The following is a 27468-nucleotide window of genomic DNA, read 5'->3' on the forward strand; positions in this document are numbered from 1 at the left end:
TTCACACCAATTCATGTCGTCATACATGTACTTTGGATAATGATGTCCATCACATTCCACCATCATTGTTAACCTCCTGCCTCCTCCCTTTCCCTCCCACCCCTCTGCCTTCTGCCCTACCAACATCCTTAGTTGGGGAATAGTACCAAATGATCTTTTAGAAATGCAGATGTTAAAAACAAACAACAAACAAGTAGAGCAAAGCTCAACTAACAGTGCCTTCACAATGTCAGCACATTATTTTAAAAATGTAAAACATAGAAATAATACTATTTTCATTTCCTTGTTTGTCCACATGCAGTAAAAGAGCAAGAAAAGAAAAATTTCACAGATGAAGGAGATGTTCTATTTAATATGGGCACCAAGATTCTCCAGGAGTCTAAAAGCCAAAAACAAAAAGCAGAGTAAGTCTTTATGTAGTTACCTTAGCCAAGTTCAATTTCTAGGTTAAGTGAGGAAAAGTTCAAAACCTAGTTTATCATTTAAAACTTATTAGGATAATACATTTATTTGCTCATAAACTTTCGTTTCTAAAGGGATCTACACATTATCACCCTAAACAAATAGGAGAATTGTGTATGAGATTGGGGTGCCTTTACATTAAGTGCAACACAGAATTTAGGCACTGATCTGAATGTTCAAGCAAAACATTGTTTTGGCTTTAATTCATTGGATATTTCAAATGAAATAAAATGTGTTATTTGAATTAGAGCAGTTGCTGTTGCAGCATGTTTTATTCTGCCGAACTGAGCATTTGCACAGCACATTATGGTTTCAAAGAATTTCCATGTATGTGATTCTATTTTATCCTCAGATCAGTCTTAGGAGGCAAGAAGCACTTCATTTTTCCCCTTTAAAAAGTTGGGAACTGAGATTCAACGATTTTAAAGTGAGGTAACTACAGATACACAGCTGAGAGGTGACCAGGCTATGGCTACATGGTCTTACTTCATATCCTTTCTTTTTCTTTTTACTTATCTAAAGGGAGACAGAAATATCTTCTCTCTCTTCTCTCCCAGGGGAAGGGCACAACTTGAGGTTACCCTTCAAGGCTCTAACTAAGACTTTGAGATAAAATCCCAGCTCTATCATTTTACTGGCTGTGTAGTCCTGAGCAAGTTACTAAACTTTTTGTGCCCTGGATAATATAATCAAGTTCTTTGAACAGTGCCTGACACATAGTCATCAGTAGACAAGTGCTATTTTTTTTTTCTGGCCCCCTAATTGGTAAATGAAAGGCATGAAGGCAAAGAAAGCAAGTATTTTGAAACAACGATAGAAAGAATAGACCCTGAACCTCTAACAAGACTTCTAGTTTTCACACAGATTAGGCACATTAGTCCTGGAGAAGAATCCTAGAGCTGTGGTAGCCAGCCCTAGACACAGCAAGAGCACAATCCATGAATTCTCTCTTAAAACCCAGCCTCTGAGGAGAGTGTAAGAGTAAAGAGGATGAGGGGCAGTCAACTATGAACCTGGCTGTAACATCGTCAATGTCCATTTATCAAGCACCTACTTTGCGCTAGTTACTGTTGCATGTGTAATGTTTTCCATTGCTCACAATGATACTGTGAGGCATAGATTATTATTTCCATATTATAGTACAGGAAATGAAGAGTTCAAAAGCTTCTGTAATTCTTCACCAGTGACAAAAAGAAGGAAGTGAAGGAGTTTTCTTCTCTCTAGAGGAAATTGACTTAGAAGCCTATAAAAGAGCAAGGGAAATACCCTCCAACAATGGGCATCACGCTGAACATCCCTGGGGGCTATCATGATGAGGACAGGATAAAATCAGGTCCCCAAAGTACAATCTAGCCTAACAGGGAAGTCATTTCACTAAGGCATCCACTGAGTAAATGAGTGAAAATGGCAAATTTTCAACCCCAGGGAAACCTTAGATTCTGTCTGATGGGACAAAATCATTCTTAGAATGTCCCAAGTAACTATCCACTTAGCCTTGAAGGGAGTGTTCCTCTTTGACTTAAACAATAAGGAGAAAACACAGTTTTATTAGTAAACTATCCATCAATGTGGGACACTTTATGCCAGCTCTTCTTATCTAGACCGTCTTGATTCAGTCCTTTCCCCAAAATGATAGAAGAACAGCATATTTTCACAGTAGGATAGATGCATCTATGGGTACAGGGTATCTAAAGCTGACTCTCCTGACCCTTCTGAGTTGGAAGCAATGGAGAACTGAAATCAAATCTGTTCATAAAAAGAGATTCCAGGAGTTGGTGAGAAAGCCAGGCAAAGCTCCTGTGTTATCAGGATAGCCCATTCTGTCCTTACATCAATCATACCTGTATAATCATGTCTAAGATTCAGGAAGGGGGAAATAAAAATGAATGCATACGCTACTGACTTAAGAGGAATCATTTCTTCCCATATAGTATTCTACTTCTTCCTTGTTTTGTAAAGGTATCCTACTTCTTCCTTGTTTTGTAACTTCCCAAGATGGAAGTGGCACAGATAAAAATGATATTAGTATTTTTGGCTCATTCACATCCACATTCTGGACCAATGCATTTATTCATTCATTCAGCTTCATTTATAAAATACATATATTTTGTACCAGGGATTGGACTCAGGAGCACTCGGCCACTGAGCCACATCCCCAGGCCTATTTTGTATTTTATTTAGAGACAGGGTCTCACTGAGTTGTTTAGCACCTTGCTTTTGCTAAAGCTGGCTTTGAACTTGCAATCTCCTGCCTCAGTCTCCTGAGCAGCTGGGATAATAGGCATGTGCCACTGCACTTGACCAGCTTCTTATATATGAATGGGGAACATTGTCTAATAAGTCAGCACTGTTAAAAATATAGATATTAGCCAGGCATGGTGGTGCATGCCTATAATCACAGTGGCTCAGGAAGCTGAGGTAGGAAGATTGCAAGTTCATCACCAGCCTCAGCAACTTAGCAAGCCCCTAAAAAACGTAACAAGACCCTGTCTCTAAATAAAACATTTAAAAAAAAAGGACTGGGGATGTGATTCAGTGATTAAGTGCCCCTGAGTTCAATTCCCAGTACCAAACAAACAAACAGATATTATGCAATATCAGAGAGACAAAAACTTGTCTGAGGGAATCAGGAAACCTTAGTGACTGCCAGAATTGGTCCTTCCTTAATAATCACTGTCCATCAGCAAAGAAGGTTCTGGGAAAAGATGCCACTCCATACCACCTTATTGGTGTGCATTGATGAAGCATTTGGCCTTACCCCCGCCCCAACCCACTCACATTAGTATCCAATGCCAGATTGTTTATAGATGATAAAGACAGCTAACTGAATTTTATTGTTGAAATATTTTCAGGCTGCCCACTTTTTCCTTCTTGGGGATTTCAGCGCAGATTTTAATGTTATCTAACCAGAAGCATCTTTCCCTGGACTTGTCTTCTGTTTCTGGTATTTTTCTGACAGGGAGGCCAGTGCCCCCTCTGACCACTGAATCAAAGGCATCTAACAAGGACTTGTTTTATAGCCTGTTGTTGCCTCCTGGTACTACATTGGATACACTATGGGATCCACCCACAGCCCATCTCCAGTTTCTGTGCCCTGGTGTCTGTTGGTACTCTTTTTGTTCCAGTAAGTTATGTAGTTGCATCAGCAAGCCATGTGACAGAAGGGCACAAGGGGGTCTGTATCCTTATATCAGGCTCTTTTCCTGATACAGAAGCAGGGTGTCAGACATTTACCTTCTTCCTTGTTTGTCTTTCAGCCTCCGGAATCTCAGCTTGTTTTAACCATGGTTAATTTCTTTCTTGATCTCCTAGATTCTGGTTTTCTACCTATTTTCATTCCACTAGAGTATTAACTATTTTAACATCTAGGACTCTGATGTCTAACTGAATGTCTCTCTGTCTGAGGGGCTTCTTGCCTGGCCTATTATACTCCAGCCTTTGCCGAGGGGCAGCCCATTTTTAGCATCAGTGTGGAGAGGCTGTACACAAAATTGAGTCTCCTGATCATTCTGAAGTGGAAGGAATGGTAGGGAGTGTGTGTGTATGTGTGTTTGTGTGTGTATTTTCCTATATTTGAGTCAAGGTCATGGATAGAGGTTAATGCTTTCTGGTTTTGCAACTACCAAAAAATAGAAGTTAGAAAAGTAAAAATAAATTCCCAAAGTACTCTTTGTCTCTGACACGTTTTGACCTTGTGATATTCTCCATCACTACTTGTTATACACATAAAGTCCAGGTGACTTTTGATTAGGACTAAGAATGCTGTGTAAGGTAATGCTATGACATCTATATTTTTAATCACTAATTTTTCATACCATTTACCACCTAATTACAGAACAATTATTGTGCCATAAAATGTTAGGATCAGTGCAATTGTCCTAATGGTAATAGCTAAATGTATTGAGTGATAACTCTGAACCAGGCACTATGCATGGATTATCTCATTTAATCTTCACAGTAACCCTATGAAGTAAGGAGAAGCTGAAGGAGATTAAATAACTTGACTCAAGTCCAACTAATAAGTGGTAGAGCCAGGTTTCAAACCCAGGAAATCAGATTCTATAGAGCCCTGGCCATTACAGTTTTGTTTGGCTGTTGTTTTTCCAAACAGCCTGGCTTTGTTATATTGAAAATTAGTTTTGTTTCAGAAAATTATTTTTAAACATAAATAAATCACCATTTTCATAAATTTCTTAGATGTGACATGGCAATTTTGTAATATTATTCTTATATTTCATTTTTTAAAAAAACAAATATTTATAAATAGTGGGGGTGGCTATGGGGAAGTTCACATTCTTAGACTAAATAACTAAATTTTTCACTTTATTTGGTATATAAGCTTGAGCATGAAATGGTCTATATATTTTTCTTTTTAGTGGCTTTATTATTTGTAAGATATATTTGAAATTATAATCCTATATTTATCTAGAGACAAAAGAAACCTACTGGTCTAACTAGAGATGTAATGGACTTCAGCTAAACTGCATTATTAGTATCACGACAACTGGGTCTTACTTGTTAGGGAGAAATCATATAATGGAAGGACAGAAAATTTCATTTTTGTAAATCAACCTTCTGACTTTATATTCTCGAACCAGAGCCTACATGCTTTTTGCCAAAGCAGCTGACATGGGAAATTTGAAAGCTATGGAGAAAATGGCCGATGCTTTGCTATTTGGAAATTTTGGCATGCAAAACATAACAGCAGCGATCCAATTATATGAGTCCTTGGCTAAAGAAGGATCATACAAAGCCCAAAACGTGAGTTTTGAAAGAAAATAAAACCTTAAATAGCCATATCCTGAAATAACTACAGACAAGCCACATATAAAAGGAGCTGAGCAACATATTCCCACTCAAATGCATAAACCCAGACCTACAAAGGTTACCACCAGAATGCACTGAAAAAGTCCTATCTAGGCAGGAAGACTGCAGGAACCTGGGGTAAATTTTTCTAGCTCCATGGGTGACTTTCAGCAACCAAACAGAACTGCTCTTTAATCCACCTTCCTATCTTTCACATCCATGTGTGTGTTTTGACATCACTTAAGACCTCCAAACCCCTAACATAGTTAACATTTTATATAAAATGTGTTCATTTACATGAAGAAATATGAAACTGAATTTATTATCTTAGGGTGATATGTTTGCCTGATTTTTACTTTTCAAATATTTTACAAGCTAAATATGTTTCTTCTTCTATTTTAATAAATGTATTTCGTTTTATTCCAAGAATAACATAGCCATTTGATAGAAGATCCAGAAAACAAATTTAAAAAAAAAATGAGTAAGCCCTTCACAAATCAACCATCCTGAATCAACTACTGTTAGAACTGCTTTATACTTTCACTTGGCTTCTTTCTCTGTGCATCTCTCTTTTTACATCATCCTAATTACAATGCAAGTGCATATATCATTTTATTTCTGGCTACTTTCACTTAATGTTGTAGGAAAAGCACATTTTCATATTGCTATAGTCTTTTTTCTTTTTTTCTGAACCAGACTTCAGAAAGAAGAAAGTAATCTAAAAGCCCCCACCCAGAGCTTTTTTATTTTGTTTTATTATTATTATTATTTGTAATCATCCAGGAAGATCCAGAATTAAGCTTTGGAGTCAAACTGACCTAAATTTGAATCCACTGTGACACTTGCTTATTGGATAATCTACTTAACAAAACCCTTTCCCCTTTCCTGCATAAGAATTTGACCTTTGGTTCACTCTCTCATTCTGTTTCCCAGGTAATCTGATAGAAATAAAATGCTATTTTTAGCTAGCATTTCTTATGATGGAAATGGTTTCTGATTGGCAAACTGCCTTGGGCTTAGGAGAAACTGTAATGAATCATTAAACCTGATAGTTGTAGTAATTCCTGTGGGGACCTTGTGTACTATGCCTTGTGGAGAAGGAGGCTTTTACATCAGGGTGGCTTTCATAGTCACCCAGTGTGGGTTTCACCTCCTTGCATGGGAGTCATCTTCTGAGGGATCAAAGATGATGGCTGCTGGAGGGTTGTGTGAATTGCACCTGGACTTCCACAGAAAACAAGGTATGACTGCCCTGCTGGCACACTGTGGTGCCTGTACCTTATCCACCTGAATAAGTGGCAGCAAAGGTAGCCTATGGGATTCCTGTGAGTCCGTGTTTAGTTGAACCAAAAAAAGTTGGACCAGAAGACTCCTGTGGGGTGGGGCAACCTCTCTAATCTTCATCTGTAAAGTTAAGCTAATGATAAAAATTTGGGTGCCATGTCTATTTCACTGGTATATCTCTAACATTTGGCACAGTGTCTGGGACAAGAAATATAAGTTAAGTGAGTTATTAATCAATGATGAATGACTTAATGAAGTTATTATGAGAATTAAAATAATGTGTGAAGGCATTCAGTTCTATACCAGGAACACTGTAATTATTCAGGATTTTAAAAGGAGATTAGACAGGTGAGGTGGTGCATGCCTGTAATCCCAGCAACTTCAGAGACTGATGCAGAAGGATCACAAGTTGGGAGGACAGCCTCAGCAACTTAGTAAGGCTCTGTCTTATAATCAAAGTTTTAAATGACTGAGGTGTAGCTCAGTAGTAGAGTGCTTGCTTGAGCATGAGCATGAAGTCTTGGTTTAATCCCCAGCATGGCCAAAAAAAAAAAAAAAAAATGGGGATAATGTGAAATCATACAAAATTTCAGTCAGAGAGGATGATATAAATATGATTGTTCCCACTATTATTATTCTAGAATTTTCCCTATGACTATACAGAATTACTATTTTACAGAAGTGAGATCATATTTATTCACTGCTCCCATAATATGCTTTTTGAAACTAAAAGTTATATTTTTTTTCATAATCTGCTCTTTATTCACTTAATATATTATTGATGTCTTTACATATAATACAAATAGATCAGCATTATCATTTTAGCGATTCACACAATCTTAATTAATTTATGTTATTGAATACTGTTTTTAATGAGGGCATTTTTCTTGCACATAGATGTAAAATAATTCCATAAACAGACTTGTAATGGTCATAATAAAATGTGAAAAATTATTAAATCTTCATTTTCCATATTTGGTTAACCAAAACTATAAATTTCCAAGACAAAACAAATTATATTACCACCATTTTCACCACTAAAAATTATGTCACCTAATTCCTTTTCAAAGTAGAGAACATGTATTTTGTTTTTTAGAGGGTATATAAACACATTAATTAAGTCAACAATTACTTCTTGGATACCCACTATGTGCCTAACATAATCCAGTTGATGGAGAGAAAAAGGTAAATAGATTAACGTTTTTCTGGGTCAATCTAAAATAAAAACAAATAATTTTAGCACAATTTAGGTGGACCACAGTTAATTCATATACATAAAGTGCTTTAGGGATAGAAGAGATTCAGACTAGTTCTGCCTGGAGCAGGTAAAGGAAGTAATATTTGCCTTGAGTTTAGAAAATGGGCTCAAAGCAATATCAAAGATATTACTTGTCTATATTTTTAAAAAGCTTTTGATACAAGGTCAAAATAGGACTACCCCCCACAAAATTCTACATTAAGATAAATTATACATAAAAGATATGGATTTGGAGAAGAAAATTAAAGGAATACAAATAGAAGGGTTCAAATTATCTCTGCTGATGACACAATCTTTTATTTAGAAGTCCCAAAGAACTCCATCAGAAGACTTCTAGAGTTGATAAACAAATGTGGTAAAGTAGCAGGATACCAGACCAACATACACAAATCAATCCCTCTCCTATACTTCAATAATGAAACTGCTGAAAAATAAATCAGAACACTATCCCATTCACAATAACCTAATAAATAAAACTTGGGAATTAATCTAATTAATATGAAGGACCTCTACAAAGAAAACAGCAAAAAAAAAAAAAAAAAAAAAAAAAAGCAAGAAGACACAAGATGGGAAGGCCTTCCATGTTCTTGCATAGGCAGATTTAATGTTGTTTAAATGTCCCTACTTCCAAAAGCAGTATACAGATTCAGTGCAGTCCCCATCAAAACCCAAGACATTCTTCACAGAACTAGAAAAAAGCAGTTATGAAATTCACTCGGAATAAATAAAGAGATCCAGAATAGCCAAAGCAATCCTGAGCAACTACAGTTTCACTCTAGCCCATCTGGTTATTGCATCTAGTTAATTCCTTCAGTTAATGTGATTACCCTTAGTCAGTTATACCTCGTTATTGTTACCCTAGTTAGAGTGCTTATTGTACATTCACACACCACTCTCTAATCCAATTGCTTGCCATTGGCTTTAAGGAGAATCCAATGGGAGAATACTGGCTGAGTGCTAACTTAATGCCAGAGGGAACAGCTCTACATATAAGACAACTAGCCATGTATTATCACAGTCATTTTTTTTTTAAAGAGAGAAACAGGCATTATAGGGACAGTGTTCCAGGAAATGTACAGTTACAGGCTTCAGGGTGTCATGGTGTAGTAAGCAGAGCAGGTATTCCCAAGCCAGTAGGTTTGATTGTTGATGACACCAGATTCTAAAACCTAGCATTTCTAACATCTTTTGTTTATTCTTTTGGTATCCCTGAAGAATTACTTCCCCAAATCTCAAATTTCCCAAGCCTAAAAAAAGGGATTGATAATAATATCCATAATATTTCACAAGGTTGCTGTAAGAACTAAATATTAATGAATACTGTTATAAAACAATTTTAGTCTCAATAGTTTCATCTTTGGGGTTAGTCAGTCCTTCTTTGCATCTCAGTTCCAACACTGGCTCCTCATGACTTGTCTTTTCTGAGTCTCAATTTCCTCATCTGTAAAATGGGGATATTTGTCTAATATATGTGTGTATGGTCTCAAGGAGGATAGGGTCAGAAGAAAAAGTTTATGATCCAAAAGATCCCATGTGCAAAATTCAGCCACACTGTTTGCTGAAATGCTGAAATACAATATTGTAAGAAGCCTCTACCAAGTCCCTCTTCTGCCCTCCCTGATGTGGACACCCTTTTATTCCTCACTCAGATACTCTTCATCCAAAACTCTCCATGAACAGGAAGATTCCAGGACCCTGCTTCAGCACAACAGTTGTATTCAATTCTAATTCTAATGTGGCTTTGAGTCCATATTTTGACTACCATTTCTTCATCACTATAGGAAAATCTGTTTCCAATAGCAAGTCCTCTTGCACTTTATTTATTTTTGTACAAAGAACAACTACTTAAAGAGATTTTGTGCCACAAACAATGCTTAATTTGATGACTGATGGCTCGATCAAGCTGGATACAGGCCATCCATATTGATTACAACTCTGAAATGGGACTTCTTCTACTATTTATGCCAATCTGATATAGGAATCTTGCCTGCACTGCTGAAAGTATTTCTGGGAACTGTGAGAACCATGTTGCAACAAAAACATGGCTAAAGAAACTGGAATGTGACAGAATGATAATGAAAAAGAATGGAGGGGGGAGGGATAGAGAGGGAGGAAGGGAATGGCAGAGGTAGGGAGAGAGAAAAACTACCAACTCTCATGGGAAATGGAAAGAAGGTAAAGAGTAATCAGTAATAATGAAATATAATAACGAGAGGAGCCTGGAGTGTCAGAGATCTAGTACAGACACAAATTAATGAAGAAAAACAAAACCAAAAAAAGATAAGAATTCATATTGGAAAGTGGCATTGAGGGGATAGGGACAATGCAATTTCAGGCTATTGTACAAAGGGAAGCTAAATGAGGAAAAGAGGCATTCTTATTTCTTTTCATTCACCTAGTAAAAATCCAAATAAACTGAAGGAAATCCTGATAAGAGCAACAAAAGTAATTAAAGTTATAAAGATAGTCCTTATATTGGTTTTCAAAGGATCTATAACAATGAGAACTAGTAATTAATAATCTTCATGAAAATGATGGAAATTGAGGATTTTTCAGTCAGATCCTAGTGGATGTCCTAAGATATTGTGTCTTATAAGGCTAGAGGTAGATAAGTTATTTATTTTTTTACTCCAGAATAGAAACTCTCTTGTCCCTTCATATTGATGAACTGTGCTCAACAGAAAGTTCGTTAATTTTCCAAACAGAAAACTAAAATTAAACCTCTTTTGCTTTAGGAATCAAGAAATGGATAATTCACATTTTATTACTCTTAACATTTAAGTTCATGATGATGATCTCTAAGTGGTAGTATTATGCATGACTATTATTTTCTTATTTAAAAAAATACTTTTCTGAGCCTGGCACTTCTTGAAGTGTTTCGTGGAAGGACTACAGTTAGTAGCACTATGCTACTAATGAAAAAGAGTCACTTTAGTATCAATCTAGTGATCAGTTTGATAATTCTAGGATTACCTGTATAGGACATTCCTCCTGGATGTTTATGTTCCTTTTCTATTAAGAGTACAGACAGTATCTGAGTTTCTCATTAGGGTTTATTCATGCTTTTCTTTGGTATGCGATTTGAGCAAAAACTAATGATCACAGGTGCTTTCAAGCCTCATACAGTAATTAAAGGAACATTGTCTAAGTTTTTTTCTCCTTTAGTAATTTCTTCTATAAAAAGGTAAAAGAAGGAATATTTAATTTTTAAATTATTATTATGGAACCTGAGTAATTTGTTTTGAAGTACAATAAAATATCCTTTACACGCAACTCTACATTTAAATCCCAACTACTGAAACAGTTCCTTAGAAACCATGCCACAATGGTCAAGTTCAGAGTCAAGTCTTATGAACAATCCAATTTGCAGAGCTTGACCTTTTAAAACCACTGCAAGTGTCCTTGCTGTCATCACTATTTTGTAACTTCCCTTTCGACTCAGACCTTTCTCTCTACTGGATTAAGATTTAATCATTCAACAATCCATCTTATTTCATCTCACCCTTATCTCTGAATTACTGAATACTAAAAACTGGTGATTGTGAAGTTGTGAGGTAACAATCCCCAAGTGTAGAGAACTAGGATAATGCTGACAATGAGCAGTATATTTTACTACTTTACAGTTCACATCTTTTGATTTCCTCTAGTTCTCTGGCATGCTTTAAGCAACATAAAAAAATAAAATGAAATGAAAGTTGAGTCCTTCATAGAATTAGTTCAAAATCATTCAGTGTTATTTTTCTATTGAAGAGTAAGTATAACCAAGGTTTGGTTATTATGGTTTTAAACCCTATTTTTTAGAGTGAGCTTTATACAGAGGAACACTCCCCTCCCCAGTCACAGTGGAATTGTAACTCCACACAATCCCTCTTTACAACTTCATGAGGTCACATATTTTCCCAGGGGGATCAGACCAAATTGTGTGATAGGCTATGCACAAAAAGATACACTATTGGTGAAAGTATCTTAAAATACAAGCTTACTGAATAGAACTGTACCTTCATTTTCTTATATAAAGGTCAGAATATTTGTTTACTGTCAAAGTTTCTGAATAACTGAATGAGATTCTAAATTGAACAAAATAAAAAAGAGTTGCAAGAAAATTTTAAAAATCTAATATTGGCTAGAGATGTCCTTAAAAAGAACCAATTTAGCCATTTTAAAACATATATTGCAAGGGTTAAAGGAGTAAAAGGATTTCAGATGCTTGCCATTTGTAATAGCCTTTATGATTAACTTTCCTAAAAAGAGAATTTTTAAGACTAAAGAGGAATTTGCAAAATCATAGAAGATATTTTTAATTTTCAGCATATTTATATAAATGATTCATACATATTAGAGCTATTATCCTTTTGGAAAGTGAACTCTCAGTCAATTTCCTAATTTAAAAAGTAACAAATTTCTTTATCCTAGAAATTGCAGTAAAAAGTTTAAGAAATTGCTCATTTTTTTACTTGATTGATTTATTAGACCTTGATGCATCTTGATTTTAGACATTTAACAAAGTCTTACATGACATTCTCAAGAACTTGGATGAAAAAATATAAATGTGGGCTTGATAATGGTAGATGGAAAGTGGTTATAGTAAGTGATAGTTGAAGAATGGATAGGAGAACAAGCCTGGAGATTTGTACTAGTCCAGGTAGCTCACAGCAGAAAGGTACTGGAAGAAATGAATTTGAGAGATAGTACATCCCAATAAATCCACCGTAAGTTGAAAACGCATTTAATACACATCACCTGCCAACATCATAGGTCAGAAACACAGTATTCATAGAAGATTGGTTGTTTACCTCCATGATCACATGACCGACTGGGAGGTGTAGCTCACTGCTACTGTTCAGTCCAGCATACCAAGAGAAGTATTATGTCCTATATTACTAGCCAAGGAAAGGGCCAAAATTCAAAATTTGAAGTATAGCTTTTATTGAATGTATATTGCTTTATACCAGTGTAAAGCTGAAAAATCATACATAGGCTAGATCATCATAAGTTGGAAACCATCTATCCTAGACTTACAGATCCCTGCTCAGTTTAGTGCTCCATCCTGATGACTTCTTAACTGGGTTCTGAAGTTCTCAGAAAGGCTTTTGAATCATATATTATGTGTCTCTTGTGGGACGCAATCTGGGGCTTCCTATTCTTCCATTTTGCTCTGTGATTGGACTTTCACTTTTTAATCAATATGCTTCTTACTGTTTTAATATTTTATATCAATCACATTTTATTTTAAAAATATGAATTATAAATATCCAAATTCAATTTTTAAAATACTGAAAGAAAAAAAAACCTTATTTCCAGGAAAGAAAAACACATAAAGACCACTGCTGTGGTTTTATTTTCCCACAGTACCAGAGATTGAACCCAGGGGCACTTAACCACTGAGCCACATCCCAGCCCCTTTTTTTAAAATATTTTTTTTAGGGGCTGAGGCTGTGGCTCAGTGTAGAGCACTTGTAGCATGTGTGAGGCACTGGGTTCAATTCTCAGCACCACATATAAATAGATGAGTAAAATAAGGTCCATATATCTATAAAAAATATTTGAAAAAATATGTATTTTTTTAGTTGCTGATAGACTTTTATTTTATTTATTTACAAGTAGTGCTGGGAATCAAAGCCAGTGCCTCACTCACACCAGGCAAGTGCGCTACTGCTGAGCCCCAGCTCCAGCCCCTCACCAGCCCTTTTTTATATTTTATTTTATTTTTTGGTACTGGAGATTGAACTCAGGGGCACTTGACCACTGACCCACATCCCCAACTCTATTTTGTCTTTATTTAATAGAGACAGGGTCTCACTGAGTTACTTAGTTCCTCACCTTTGCAGAGGCTGGCTTTGAACTCATGATTCTCCTGTCTCAGCCTCCTGAACTGAACTGCTGGGATTACAAGCGTGTGCCACTGTGCCGGCTTTTATATTTTATTTTGAGGCAGGGTCTTGCTAAGTTGCTCAGAGTCTTGCCAAGTTGCTGAGGTTGGCTCTGAACCTGTGATCCTCCTGCTTCAGCTGCCCAAGCTGCTGGATTATAGGTATGTGCTACTGCACAGGGCAAGACCACTGGTTTGATTATCATGATCTTTTCTAAAGTACAGTAAGAATTAACTTATATTCACATATATTTTACAATCCTCTCACTACTGTGACCTTTTCCAAAATCTTACAGTCTTACACTTTGTTATGGCATAAGAAAAAAAATATTACAACTTATGCTCTTATGGAGCAGGTGTTTTAAGTGTGCCTTATCAATATAGATGGAATTGTGAAATAAATTGATTCGTTGAATTTCATTTTTTTCCTTTTTCACTTTAGGCATTAGGATTTTTGTCTTCTTATGGAATAGGAATGGAATATGATCAAGCCAAGGTAAAGTTATTTTTTTTCTAAAGCAAAACTGATTTCTTTAAAAGAGGCATTGAATAGAATCTATTCTTTAAATAAAGGGGCTCACTCTACTGTGATGGTTGGAAGCACCACTCAACAGAAATTAAGCATTCTTCTACCATAAATTTCTTAAAGTCTTATATTTTTGGTTCTTCCATGTAGGTAGGTAATATCTACTTTATAGGGATTTGGGGGTGATGAAATATCATATGTACTGCCCTTTTCACAGACTCCTCAGCCTGATAACTCCCCAAAGATGGTAACCATCTCAATAAAACAGAGTGAAAAATTGGAATTTATTTTGAAATGGCTCAAGGTTCATTATGGGTAGAAGTAAAAAAGCAATGGTTTGTTTGAATTTCAAATTTAGAAAACTAATATATTTTTATTTTATTTATTTATTTTTTACTTTATTTAATTTATTTATTTTTAGGCTCTTATATATTATACTTTTGGAAGTGCTGGAGGAAGCATGATGTCCCAGATGATTTTGGTTTGTAAATGAAATATTCTCGGGCCAAAGTAGGTATATTATAAAAATAGCATTAATTAAGAATATACATGCTTGTGTTTTAGGGGTACAGATATTTGTCAGGAATCAATGTTCTACAGAATTGTGAAGTTGCCCTAAATCATTACAAGAAAGTGGCAGATTATAGTGAGTAATTTTAATAATTTATTTTAAGATAAACAGACTTGGGACTGGGGGGTGTAGCTCAGTGGTTCATAGAGTGTTTGCCTAGCTTGTGCAAAAGCCTGTGTTCAGTATCCAACACTACAAAAAAACGAACGACAAACCAAATCATACTTGCCAAGGAATTAAAGTTAAATTAATAAATAAATACCAGTTGACATAAACATATGAAAATATTAAAGACCTATGCTTTTAACATCTGCTATAATGCAATTCATGTAATACAGTATGGAGTTTCTGTTCCCTTAATATTTTTCAAAAAGTTTAAATGATTGTGCTTCTCTTTTATTTTTGTTAGTACATAAATCCCCAAATATTTTTGTCTTGTTCTTGTGATATTCATTTCTTAAACCAAGAATTTGAGTGTAGCACTAATAAATATTAAGCAGTTCCCCTAAATCTAACATGTAAAATATGAAATGGCTTGTTAAAAGTTCTTAATGAAATGAATGTAAGATGCATACATTAGAGATATCTATCACTGCACTTGAGAACAATTCAGGTACTCATTATTCTATTGCCCTTTTGTCTACAAAAAGAAAAAAATATAGAACATGAGGCTGTGTTTCTAGAATCACTTTGAAAGTTGTTTGGGACATTTCATCTTGCAACATCACTGAAGTTGCTTACATAATAGAGTTTTTTAAATATAAGTCTTCCAAGAAGTGAATAATGTGAAGTCCATTTGGTTGATTTCTGTAATCAGAATGACATCTAAATATATACCTTTGGCAATATTGGGATCTGAGAAAAGAAAGAGAAAAAAACTCTTTTTAAATTCAAGATGCTGTGTATAACAAGATCATTTCATATGCTTAATAAAATGGGAATCTCGTGTATATATTTTGAACTGCACAATTTGTTAGGTGTATTCAAACACATTTATATTATTTTCAGACTATCTGTAAGAAATAATTAAGGAGAAGTTATTATTTCTATATTTCAGTCCTAGAAATATCAGAGTTATAGATGGGGTCAGTTGTTTGCTTCTAAAATCTCTTGCTTGATCACTCACCCTTGGCCAACATATTCAGGAGCATCTGATATATGTTAACAATATTTACAGGGTTGCAAAGAAAAACTAGGTTTCTTTCACATTTCTCTGAACCAAATAAAATTCAGCAAATTTTTGTTTCCCATGAATCTTTCCTTTCTGTCAAAAGATCAGATTTCTGTACAATTTAAGCAGTATAAACCTAACACTGTTTCTTCTAAGTTGACTGTTATCTCTTGCAGCCTGAGTTTTCTAGCTGTTCTCTGGCTTGTTTCTATTCACAGTTGCTGACAATTTGGAAAAAAGTGAAGGTATTCCAGTGGAAAAAGTGAGACTAACTGAGAGACCTGAAAATCTGAGTTCTAACAGTGAGATATTGGATTGGGACATATACCAATACTATAAATTTTTGGCAGAAAGAGGAGATGTTCAGATACAAGTAATGTATACAGATGAGACTGAATTCTTAGAACATGCAAATGAGAGGGACTTGGTTTCCTCTGAGTGCTAGGGGGGTTAACAGTGCCCCATCCTGAATGGGAATGGAAAGAGACACCCTCCCCTCTTTGCCCTACTCCTATTTTGTCTCCTGTCATTTGAAGTTCTTTTGGTCTATTGAAGAGCTAGTTGCCATAGTAATAGCAAAAAATTTTTTCATTTCTTTCTGAAAAAATTCTTTTTTAAAAAACCCTAGATTTTAATTATAGAAGAAAAAAAAAAGCACCATCCAATGTTGGTTTTAATACAAATGAATTCCTACAAGGATCCAGGAGCATTCTGTCTCTGGGAATGGAACAGCATTTGTGTGACCTTTGCGAGCCAAGAATAAAGGAACCTAGGTTCATGTGTCTGGGCATTGATGTACACCAGCTACCAGGCTTCCTGCCACTGAGGAAGCCATATGCCCAAGAGCAACCAATTACCCAGTATAAGATAGAGTCTGGAATGTTTCCCTGCTTCTTTCAAAACATGTCTACTGCATCAAACTGAATCAACATGCTGTAGTAAAATCACCAATGTTTTCTTTTATCTAAATTAATATTACTGCTAAATCATTTTTAAAATTCATTATTCCTAGGTATCTCTTGGACAATTACATCTAATTGGGAGGAAAGGTCTAGATCAGGATTACTATGTAAGTCAATCTCAAAATTCAGTCATATGGGGTGGGGAGGATAGTGATGAAGGAGGCTGGTGCAACAGTCAAAGGGGAAGAAAGAAAGGTGGAAGAATTGCTAAGGAAAGCACCCCTGCTCTTTCCTTAGTCAGATCTGCTTGCTAGCTTCTGTGGAAGAACAAAGTTCACCACAGGGAGTGTTTTCCTAGCTGCTTTGAAGTACAAAGGGGTAGGAACTTCTGAGGAGCATTTGGGGAGGTATCCATGCTACAACAGAACTGTTGGACTATGGTTAGCAATTCTGCAGAAAGTCCACCAGGGAAGTTCCTGCTGAAAAGCCTGAGGACCACACTCATCCCTCTTTGGTTTAATCCGAGGACTCACTGCTTTTAATATAATTAAAAATATGTTAAACATCTGTAAATTTGCAAAACTCCTTTAAATCATTTTGCATAAACTTACCTTATCCTAATGAGGTTAGAGGATTAATTAACCACTCAAATTTAGAGTAGAGGAAGAAAAAGAAAAGCAAATAAACTTGACCTGCACAGGATCATCCTCAGTAAGATGCCAGAGTACAGGAGAAGTTTTTGTCTGTATTATGATTGCGGTTTCAAAGCCCTAATCATATCAAAGATCTAGGAAAATAATTGGAATTCTTTTGAAAAGATGATTTTGTAGCCCTTGTCATTTTTATGGGAGCTATGCACTCATTGTCTCAAAGGAACACAAACTATTCAACATAATCTCAATGGCTAAGTGATGAAAATTACTCCTTTATAAGGCTGTTACATAAAAAGGATCTGTTATTATTTTCCATTTCACTTTATATTGGTATTTTATGAATGTCTTTGATACTATATTTTGTATTTTATATAAGGTACAATAAGCATCAGGTAAATATCAAATTTAATTTCATAAAATGTGATACAATACATAGCAATTTAAATTAGCATTTAAATTCCAAGATAGTTCAATTGAAGGTTTTCAGATTTCTAAAATTCTAATCATAAATAAGCTTTTAGCTTCTTAGATGGAAAGTTCTGAATTCATAATATTACTCCAATATCAGATTCCAACCTGCAATGAGTTTCTCATGTTAATCACAGGATGCATAACTGGGAAGAGTTTCTCATTTTCCAAAAACATGAATTGTGGGTGTCAAGTCACCCATACCTCAACCATAAGGATGCCACACCAATTTTATACAGCACAATAAACCCTATAAAGTTATGTACTTCCAGTCAACCCTAACCCACCATGAACATCCAGATGCGAGCTGAAGCCACCTCAGGTGAGAGTGAAGTATAAGCCCAGGGCCAGCACTGAAGGATTCCAGGGCTGTAGTGGCAACAGCCCAGCAGCTGGTCATCACCAGGCACTTAGTAAGGCTTTTTCACAGAGGATGTCTTATATGTTTTACAAATGAGGACCTGAAGCTGTAGAGACAATTGCTTCAAGGCTCACAGCTGGAATGTAAGGTTGTTTATGCAGAATTTGAACTCAGACCTTAAGCATTCCAAACCTATGCTCTTCCTGTTAAACTTTATATCCTTATGACCTAAGCCCCCCAAAAGGAATCCTCTATCATCTGTTTCTCTGTTTACAAAGCAAGAAGGAATAACATGATCTCAAAGATTCCTTTATCTTGGGTTGGGCTTCTTGCTTCCAATTCAGACATCCCAAGAAGGCAAATTATATTCAAGAACTATTCTAGTGGCTCAGGCTGTCACTCTCTGGGTCAACTCAGGCTGGTCTTTTCTTCTTTCCTCAACCTAATAAATCTGAACTTGATAGGAGGCTCCAGTTAAAATCTCAAACCTTAAGACTGAGAGGTTTATGTATCAGTTATCTTAATCTGCATGAAAAAAAAAAAAAACCACTCCAAAATTAGGTGGCTTAAAACAACAGTCATTTACTTAATTCATGATCTGGAGAGGCCAATGATTTTGGCTATGCTTGGTTTAACAATACTGGTCTGGGCCAGGCTTGGCTAATCTTAGCTGAACTTGCTCATGTATCTGTAGTTAGCTAGAGTATTAGCCGGAGGTACCTGGTTTATATTGGTTTTATCTGTTATACCTAGATTGGCTAGAGCCTCTCTTCAAGTGGTTTCTTTCTCCAGCCCTCTGATCCTAGCTTTTTACATGGCAGTCAAAATTTCTAAAAAACCAAGAGCAAAAGTCTCCTGACACCTCAGATGAGAACTCATCTGAGCAAGATTGAAGGGACAGGGAAGTGGACTTCTCTTAGAGGGCAGAGTAGCAAAGTATTGTTGTCAGTTTTCAAAGTTCCCATAATTTAGTGGCACCAGAATCAACTTGGAGGGGCAGGGGAGAATCATAAGGGAGAGGGAAGATAAAAGTATAAACCTCATTTCTGAAAGGCAGCTTTTAACTATGCCAGGATTCTCATTCTCAAGTTTTATCTCCTCAGAGAAAATTTTGATTGACCTATTTTTCTATCACTTATCTTACCACAGTTGTTAATTTTCCTGATAACACAAATAACTCCTTGAGTTGTACTGATTTTTATTATTATCTATGTCCCCACAATGCAATAAACGTTCTTGTCTTTTTTACTATGTCCTTAGAATAGTGCCTGCTGCACTTAAGATGCTTAAATGCTAAACATTATATGTTCCTTTTCACCTGCAAACCACCATTTGAGTCAGTATGCTGTTTTAGTACACCAAAGAAATTATTAGTTAAAGGCTCTTTGTAAGTGCAAAGCCCAAGTTTACTGCTTAGTCAGTATCAAAATACCTGGAAATAATTACCTTGCCTTTCCCCGACTTTTCTCACTTTGGTTAAATAAACCTCTCTTATGAGTGGTCAACATAGGCAACATTTTTACCCTTCTCCTGACCAAATTCTTAGTTATTGGAAAGTATTGTATATGAAATTCTTGATTACATTATCTTTAATTTTTCTACACATAAATTTTAATGTCATTTGCATTCCTAAATGCAAATGGATCCACAAGTTCAGATGAATTGGATTAGAAAATCAGGGTTTTTGATTGCATATTATTAAAGAAGATAAAGCATAATTAAATTAAACCTGGCAAAGGAATAATATCAAATATTTAAGGACAAATGTTTTATTTACCCTGCCATTCACTTAAAAAAAAAAAAAAGCTAATATCATCCCATTTCAGGATGATTTACAGAGGTTGGGATAAAAGAAGTGTTCAAAATGTTTTTAGAAAAATACATTTTCTTGTCACTTCTTTCTAGGGGAAATGTTATAAACTGATTAAACTATGGATTTTCTTAGAGCAAATGAAAAATCATACTCATTTTTTTTAAAGACATGAGTCTTAAAGGGAAGAAGGGAATGCATTGGGAAGTACTGGGATATGAAAAGTACCAAATTATACAATGTCTCTATATGAATATACTACAATGAATCATAGATAGATAGATAGATAGACTGACTTAATTATAACACATCAATTAAAATAACAATAAAAAGCCAGGTGCAATGGCACATGCCTGTAATCCCAACAGCTCAGGAGGTGGAAGGATCAAGAATTCAAAGCCAGCTTTAGCGAAAGCGAGGTGCTAAGCAACTCAGTGAGACCTTGTCTCTAAATAAAATATAAAATAGGGCTGGGGATGTGGCTTAGTGGTCGAGTGCCCTGATTTCAATCCCCACTACAAAAAAAAAAAAAAACTCCAAAAAAACAAAACAAAACCGTAAAAATAATAGATGGGAGATCAGTGGAATAGAGCAAGTGAATCAGGGGAGGAAGGAGGAAAGGGAAAAGGAAGATGCTGAAGAATGAGATTAATCTAATTATATTATGTGCATGTACAACTATGATATAATAAATCTTATGTATAATTATAATGCACCAATAAAATAAATACATCAAGACATGAGTTCAAATACTAAAACATCACTTAACATAATTATCTTTCAACCAAATTATTTATTTATTTATTTATTTTAAAGAGAGAGAATTTTTAATATTTATTTTTTAGTTTTCGGTGGACACAACATCTTTATTTTATTTGTATGTGGTGCTGAGGATCGAACCCAGCGCCCGGTGCATGCCAGGCGAGCGCACTACCGCTTGAGCCACATCCCCAGCCCACCTAAGAATTTATTATCTTTCAATCTAAGATACCATCAATTGTAAGACACACCATTATTTTATGTTCTACTGAGAAAGAAAAAACTGCCAAAATAAATTATAATATGCTATTGGTAGAAGTGTCCTGATTAAAATGAGATAGGGGGAGAGGTATAACTTAGAATTACTAAAACATGATGATAGGTGTTCAGTAAATTTGTGAAGGATGGATGGATGGATGGATGGATGGATGGATACAAAATACCTGATCTAAACTCTTTTAAGATCAAGAACTCATATTGGCACATATATACCCATCAAAATTGCTTGCATGGAACTTTGACATGGTATCTAGTACATTTTTACATAATGGAAGTAACACCTTTAAGGGCAAGTAAATTTTAAAAGAACAGATAATTGAAATTCCAAGAAAGCCATGACAGTGGAGCAGTATATGAGAAAAATTCAACTTTTGATCTTTCTAGGAACACAATATTGAAGGGTGGAGGAAATCCCAGTTTTATTTGCTTCTGGGGACTATAGTATTTTCTTTTAGAAGTTCAAATCTGTTTTCCCAGAATGAAACTTTTTTTAGAACTCTCTATTGAGAGTTCAATTGAGACAATTGAGAGCCAAATTACTAAAATGGACTTTGAAAACAATTTCACTGCCTCATAATACTTGAGCTGGAAGGACCCATCAAGATTAAAGTCCAGCTCCTTCGTTTTAGAGATTCATAAACATTTATTCATTCACTCACTCTTAAAATATTTTCTGAGTGCTTAACATATTGCAGACACTATGCTAAGTATGGAGGATCCAACATTCAGTGAGACAAAGACATTAAATCAGTAGATGAATGTCATGGTAGAGACAGGGCAGGGTGCCCTGAGAGTACAGAGGAGCAGAATCTAAATGAGGAAACCAAAACATGGAGATAATGGGACTTGAATAAATTATGCACTTATCTGGGGACATATTCAGGTCTGGCCCATAGAGATAGTCATAAGAAGTATCTTTTTTATATTAATATTCTCTAATTTGGCAAATCATACATTACTATAACTTTCTCCCATCCAATTGACACTTGGATTATAACAAATGTTTTAGCTTTACAATTCCCTAATGCTCACAAATTTCCAATAACTTCTGCATTTTGCCAAATAAAATAAAAGCCTGGTATTCAAGGCTAAATATGGCCCCTTCTAACTTTTACAACTTTTAGATTTGGATGTTCTATTTCAGCTATGCTATTTTTATTTCCTACTTTTAAAAATTTCCCTACTCTTTCCATTTTCCTACTATTCTATTTTACGGACACAGCTTGGTTCCTATCACCATTCCCTGGCCCCTGACATTTCCCTAGCCTGTAATGACCTCTGTATTGGTGACTCATCTCCAACTTAATCATTTTTGCTTTATTGCTTTATACCATAGAGGCAGGGTGCCAAATAATGGGAATTTTATTCAGGCAGGTTATGGGACTCCAGTACTAGCCACATGATTCTAGGTGCCATAAAATAGTATCAGATATTAATAACCTGCTTCATATTGTAAAGATCAGGAAAGAAATGGTTTGTAAACCCATATTAGAAAATTAGGTATAATTTCTATTATCTGTTACTCTACACCCTTCTAATTCTTTATGGCATTCCTTTGATCTCATCTATCACCTACACCTGTATTGCTATTAACATATTTTTTTTCTTCTCAGCATCATTGTCAGGGAGAAAACATGGTCCTTACATTGATATATGAATCACCTATAATCCATAACATACCACCATGCATATATCAGATTTCAATCAAGTTTTTGAAAAAGTATAAATGAAGATGTATAAATGGAAATGGATGGATGAATGGATCCATGATACAATGAGATTCAGCAAAAGTGGCATTTGTATGTATGTCCACAAAGCAGACTGATTTTAGTAACAAGGGTGTGGCTCTCAAATAAGTTGGCAACGTGTCTAGAGCAAGTTTTTGTATAAAGTTCTGCCTGGCTAGGCGCACTGGCACACGACTGTAATCCCAGCGGCTTGGGAGGCTCAGCCTCAGCAACTTCGAGGCACTAAGCAACTCACTGAGACCCTGTCTCTTAATAAAATACAAAATAGGGCTGGGGATGTGGTTCAGTGGTTGAGTACCCTTGAGTTCAATCCCCAGTACCAAAAAAAAAAAAAAAAAAAATTGCCTGCATTTCTTCCTCAAACATTTTCTTCTTTTTGGGAAGGAACATTCTTACACATCAACCCAGTCAAGACCTGTCAAAGAACAGAAGAATTGTGTCCTAATAAGTCACTTTGGAAAGTGTTTTTATGTCTCATTCCTAGGGCTGATCTCTTTTATTACTTCATGTGGTTTCTTCTGAAAGGATTTTCTAGGAGGTCAGGACGAGGCCTAGAGAATGTGGTAGCAAGGGACAAGTGCAGCCCTGTGTGTTCTAGACTGAGTGTTTCATTGAATGTCATGACCTAGACAAAAATCAGAGGCTTTGCTCGCCCCCTTTAATTTGATTTAGAAGAGATTGCCTTGAAGCTTATCTCTGCAGAAAGACCTAGTCTCAGCAGGCAGCCAGGTATGTCTGGTTTTATTTTATCTTAAAAACATTAGGATTCTGCTAACTGTAGTACAAACTGTCTTATAAAATAAGTACACAGTGTTAACATAAACGCCTATATTTTTAAAAATAATGAACTATTTAGCTCTATAACTGGGATTTATCTCTTCCTTACAAGCCACATGCCTATCATGCCTTCCCAAATGTGAGAAATGAATCTTCAGCTTCTAAAATTATATATGTGAGATAAATATATATAATCATACATATATATGTGATATATCTCCCACTCTTCAGAATATATATATATATATGTATGTATATAAATATTCTCATATATATATTCTGAGATATATATTCTCCCTCTCCTGTTTATGCCTGAAATAGCACTTGGAATCGTGCCCTGAAAAAAAGTGGCCATTTTAGATATTTTTGAATGCATATTGAATAAATAAAGCATGGTTCAAAAGGACACTGCGTAAGATTTATTTGTGACTGGAAATAATACTGTTCCTTTTCTCTCCAGAAAGCATTATACTACTTCTTAAAGGCAGCAAAGGCCGGGAGTGCAAATGCCATGGCATTTATAGGAAAGGTACATGTTTCAAGTTGGTCGATATTTTTCATTTCTTAAAAATCTAAGAAATGGCCAGGTCTGGTGGCACCCACCAGTGATTCCAGCTACTTGGGAAACTGAGGCAGGAGAATCACAAGTTCGAGACCAGACTGAGCAACTTGGGAGAACTTGTCTCAAGAAAAAATTTAAAAGAGACTTCAAGGTGTAGCTCAGTGATAGAGAGCTTACCCAGCATTCATAAGCCCTGGATTTGATCCGGAGCACTGAAAAAACAAACAAGCAAGCAGCCTAAGAAATGAATGGTACCAGTTAAATGAACTTAGTGTAGGGTGACAGAACTGCCACCTCTTTCATGGAAGCAGCTGAGGGCTATTCAGATGCAACGTGAGGGTGGTTTTCTTGAGTTGACAGGTTGGGAGGAAGCTCCATCCACCTTTATCTGAGGCAGCAGGAATAGCCTTGAAAATGAAGCTGGCTTGGGGTTCCTCTGAGACTAGGAACATTCCCAGCCTCAGCCCTATCAGGTTTCTCCCACCCTTGAAATGAGACCCAGTTCTGCACTAACCAAAGTCTATCCTTATGCCACCTCTGCTGGGAGTCCCCTATGACTGCCGAGCAGGCTTTGTAGAGGATTTTTCTAGAGAGAAGTGTTCTCCCTCTTCAAAGACCACTCCCTCCCACCTCCCCAGTGATGCCCTTGGCTCCCTGCAGCCAATTTGCATTAGTAACCAAGGGGATAAGTGCCCTGTTTCCAGAAAGGCTACTTACAGTAATTAAGATGCAAGAAACATGAGAAAACACAAATAAGGTCCATTTTTTTTGCCCTTGGGCAAGGTCACTTTGGAATATATGTAGTAGATGGTATCTTTAGTCTTTTTTGTTTTATGTTTTAAATTAAGGCAAAATTCAATTAGCTTAAAATTAACTTTCAAAGTGTACAATTCAGTAGTATTTACTATATTCACAATGTTGTGCAATCATTAACTTTATTTAGTTCAAAAATATTTATATCACCCTGAAATTCTTTTGTTTTTTACACCCTCTTCTACTTTTTTCCTAGATGTACTTAGAGGGGAATGCTGCTGCACCTCAAAATAATGCTACTGCCTTTAAATACTTTTCCATGGCAGCCAGTAAGGTAGGTCCTCAAATTACTGCTATGAACACATAAAATTTAATTGGCTTTTGTTAGTATATAGACTGATGCCCAAGAGGTGACTTTGAAGTCCCAAGCCCAGATAATGGGCCTGGAAGCTTTGTGTCTTAGAGAAATGAGTGGGTTTGATAATAAAAGATGGGTTGTGTGGGGAAGACACCATTTGTCTTATTGGTAAACAAAAAGGAGAGTGACTTGTGCTGCCCTCCTTGGGGCTAGCAAAAACCCAAACAAAAGTTCTGCTTTCTTTTCCTCTCTGTAGTAGGTGATGCTTTCTAGCTCAAGAACAGGAAATGAAAAAGATGGAGAGAGAGGAAGGGGTAGCTCAGTCAATAACTGCAGTAAGTTCAGGATGAAGAAAACCAGGGAATATCCAGTTTTCTCCTGTCATATCTCACCCAATAGCCAGAGCTCTTCCTGGCCCAGGAAGAAGGTTGTCAGGAAGGTGGTCAGGGCAAGGAGATCAAGAATATGGTAATGGAGACAGAATTCCTGACTTGAATGTCAGCCCTGCAACCTACTTTGTGACTGTGACTAACCTATTTAAACTTTTTGTGCCTCACTATGCCAAAAATAGCAAATAAAAAAATTTTCTGGATAACATTGTCATCAGAATTTAAGACTTGCGTGCGCGTACACGTGAGCGCATGCGTACACACACACCTCGTATCAAAATACTTAAAGCAGTGCTCTTGGCACATAGTAAGTGCTGTGAATCAGTTATTATCTTTTGAGGTTTGAGACCAGTTAGGTAGACTGAACTTAGAAATATAACCAAGGTAGAATGGATTGGAACTATGAGGGAATACAGAAATGATGTAACAGTTGGCCCTGTGTATACCAGGTTGTATACCCATGGATTCCAACAACCATGTATCAAAACAAAACAAAACTGTGTTTTAGTTAGCTTTTACATTCCTATGACCAAAATATCTAACAAGAACAACTTAGAGGTGGAAAATTTGGGGCTCACAGATCAGAGGTCTCAGCTCATAGATGGCTGACTGCATTGCTCTGGGCCCAAGGTGAGGCAGCCCAACATGGGGGAAGGGCCCAGTGGAGGAAAACTGCTCAGCTCATGATGGGGGTCAGAAAGCAGAAAGAGGGGAAGAGGCCATAAGGGAAATGAACCCTTCCAGGGCACTCCCCCAGTAACCCACCTACTCCAGCCTAGCCCTACCTGCCTACAGTTACCACCCAGTCAGTCCATTCAAATTAGTATGGACTTATTGATTAGTTTACAGCTCGCATAATCTAATCACTTCACTTCTGAATATTCCTGCATTAACAGGAGTTTTTGGGGGACACCTTATGCCCGAACCATAACAAATTGCATTTATATTGAATGAACTTGTACAGACTTATTTTTTCTTGTCATTCCTTAAATAATACAGTGCAGCACCTATTTATATAGCATGATATTAAAAATAATTTAAAGGGCTGGAGTTGTAGCTCAGTGGAAGAGCGCTTGCCTGGCGTGTGTGAGACACTGGGTTCGATTATCAGCACCACATATACATAAATAAAAGTAAAGTTCCATCAACAACTAAAAGAAATATATTAAAAATAATTTAGAGGTGATTTAAAGTATAGAGGAGAAGGTACATAGGTTATACACAATTACTATGTCATTTTACATAATGGACTTGAGCACCTGTGGATCTTGGTATTTCTGGGGGTCCTGGAACCAAACTGCTTCATACTGAGTGATGACTGTGATATACATCGCTTGCTATCAAAACCTTTGTCCTGGTACTTAGCACCAGGAAGCTGTTATTGGTCAAGTAAAAAATTAGTTAATGATTCTGACCCTTTAATACCTAAAGAATGTCCTCATCCCAACAACCATCAACCTAATTTTGGCAAATGGCCTTTATAAACTTTCTATCCACCACACAGTAGGAATCATTTATTTGTCTTAGAATTTTGTAGTGCAACACTGGCAATAAAGATGTCTTCAAATTGAGGAGTATTTTCAACCGTTCTCAGTTTTTAAAAGCCTACACGCTGCTTAGGAGCCTATTTATACATGACTAGCACCTCTAGCTGCTGCTCTTGTAGTGTAAATTACTGGGAAAGCTAGTACTCTGCTCCTCT

The 27468-nt window shown here is 36.2% G+C and overlaps 1 protein-coding gene across 1 annotated transcript in view; it reads left to right on the forward strand.

Moving 5' to 3' along the window:
- The first annotated feature begins 339 nt into the window (after nt 1–339).
- Nucleotides 340–27468, forward strand: part of Sel1l2 (SEL1L2 adaptor subunit of SYVN1 ubiquitin ligase) — a 49934-nt gene continuing 22805 nt past the window's right edge. The window contains exons 1-9 of the mRNA XM_027921145.3: nt 340–404; nt 5061–5223; nt 14122–14175; nt 14627–14686; nt 14770–14851; nt 16166–16320; nt 16960–17016; nt 24165–24233; nt 25276–25353. Coding sequence (XP_027776946.2) covers nt 355–404; nt 5061–5223; nt 14122–14175; nt 14627–14686; nt 14770–14851; nt 16166–16320; nt 16960–17016; nt 24165–24233; nt 25276–25353 — 768 coding nt within the window. The 5' untranslated portion in view covers nt 340–354. The remainder of the gene's footprint in view (nt 405–5060; nt 5224–14121; nt 14176–14626; nt 14687–14769; nt 14852–16165; nt 16321–16959; nt 17017–24164; nt 24234–25275; nt 25354–27468) is intronic.

The sequence above is a fragment of the Marmota flaviventris genome, chromosome 2 (assembly GCF_047511675.1).
Source record: "Marmota flaviventris isolate mMarFla1 chromosome 2, mMarFla1.hap1, whole genome shotgun sequence".
Taxonomy (NCBI): domain Eukaryota; kingdom Metazoa; phylum Chordata; class Mammalia; order Rodentia; family Sciuridae; genus Marmota; species Marmota flaviventris.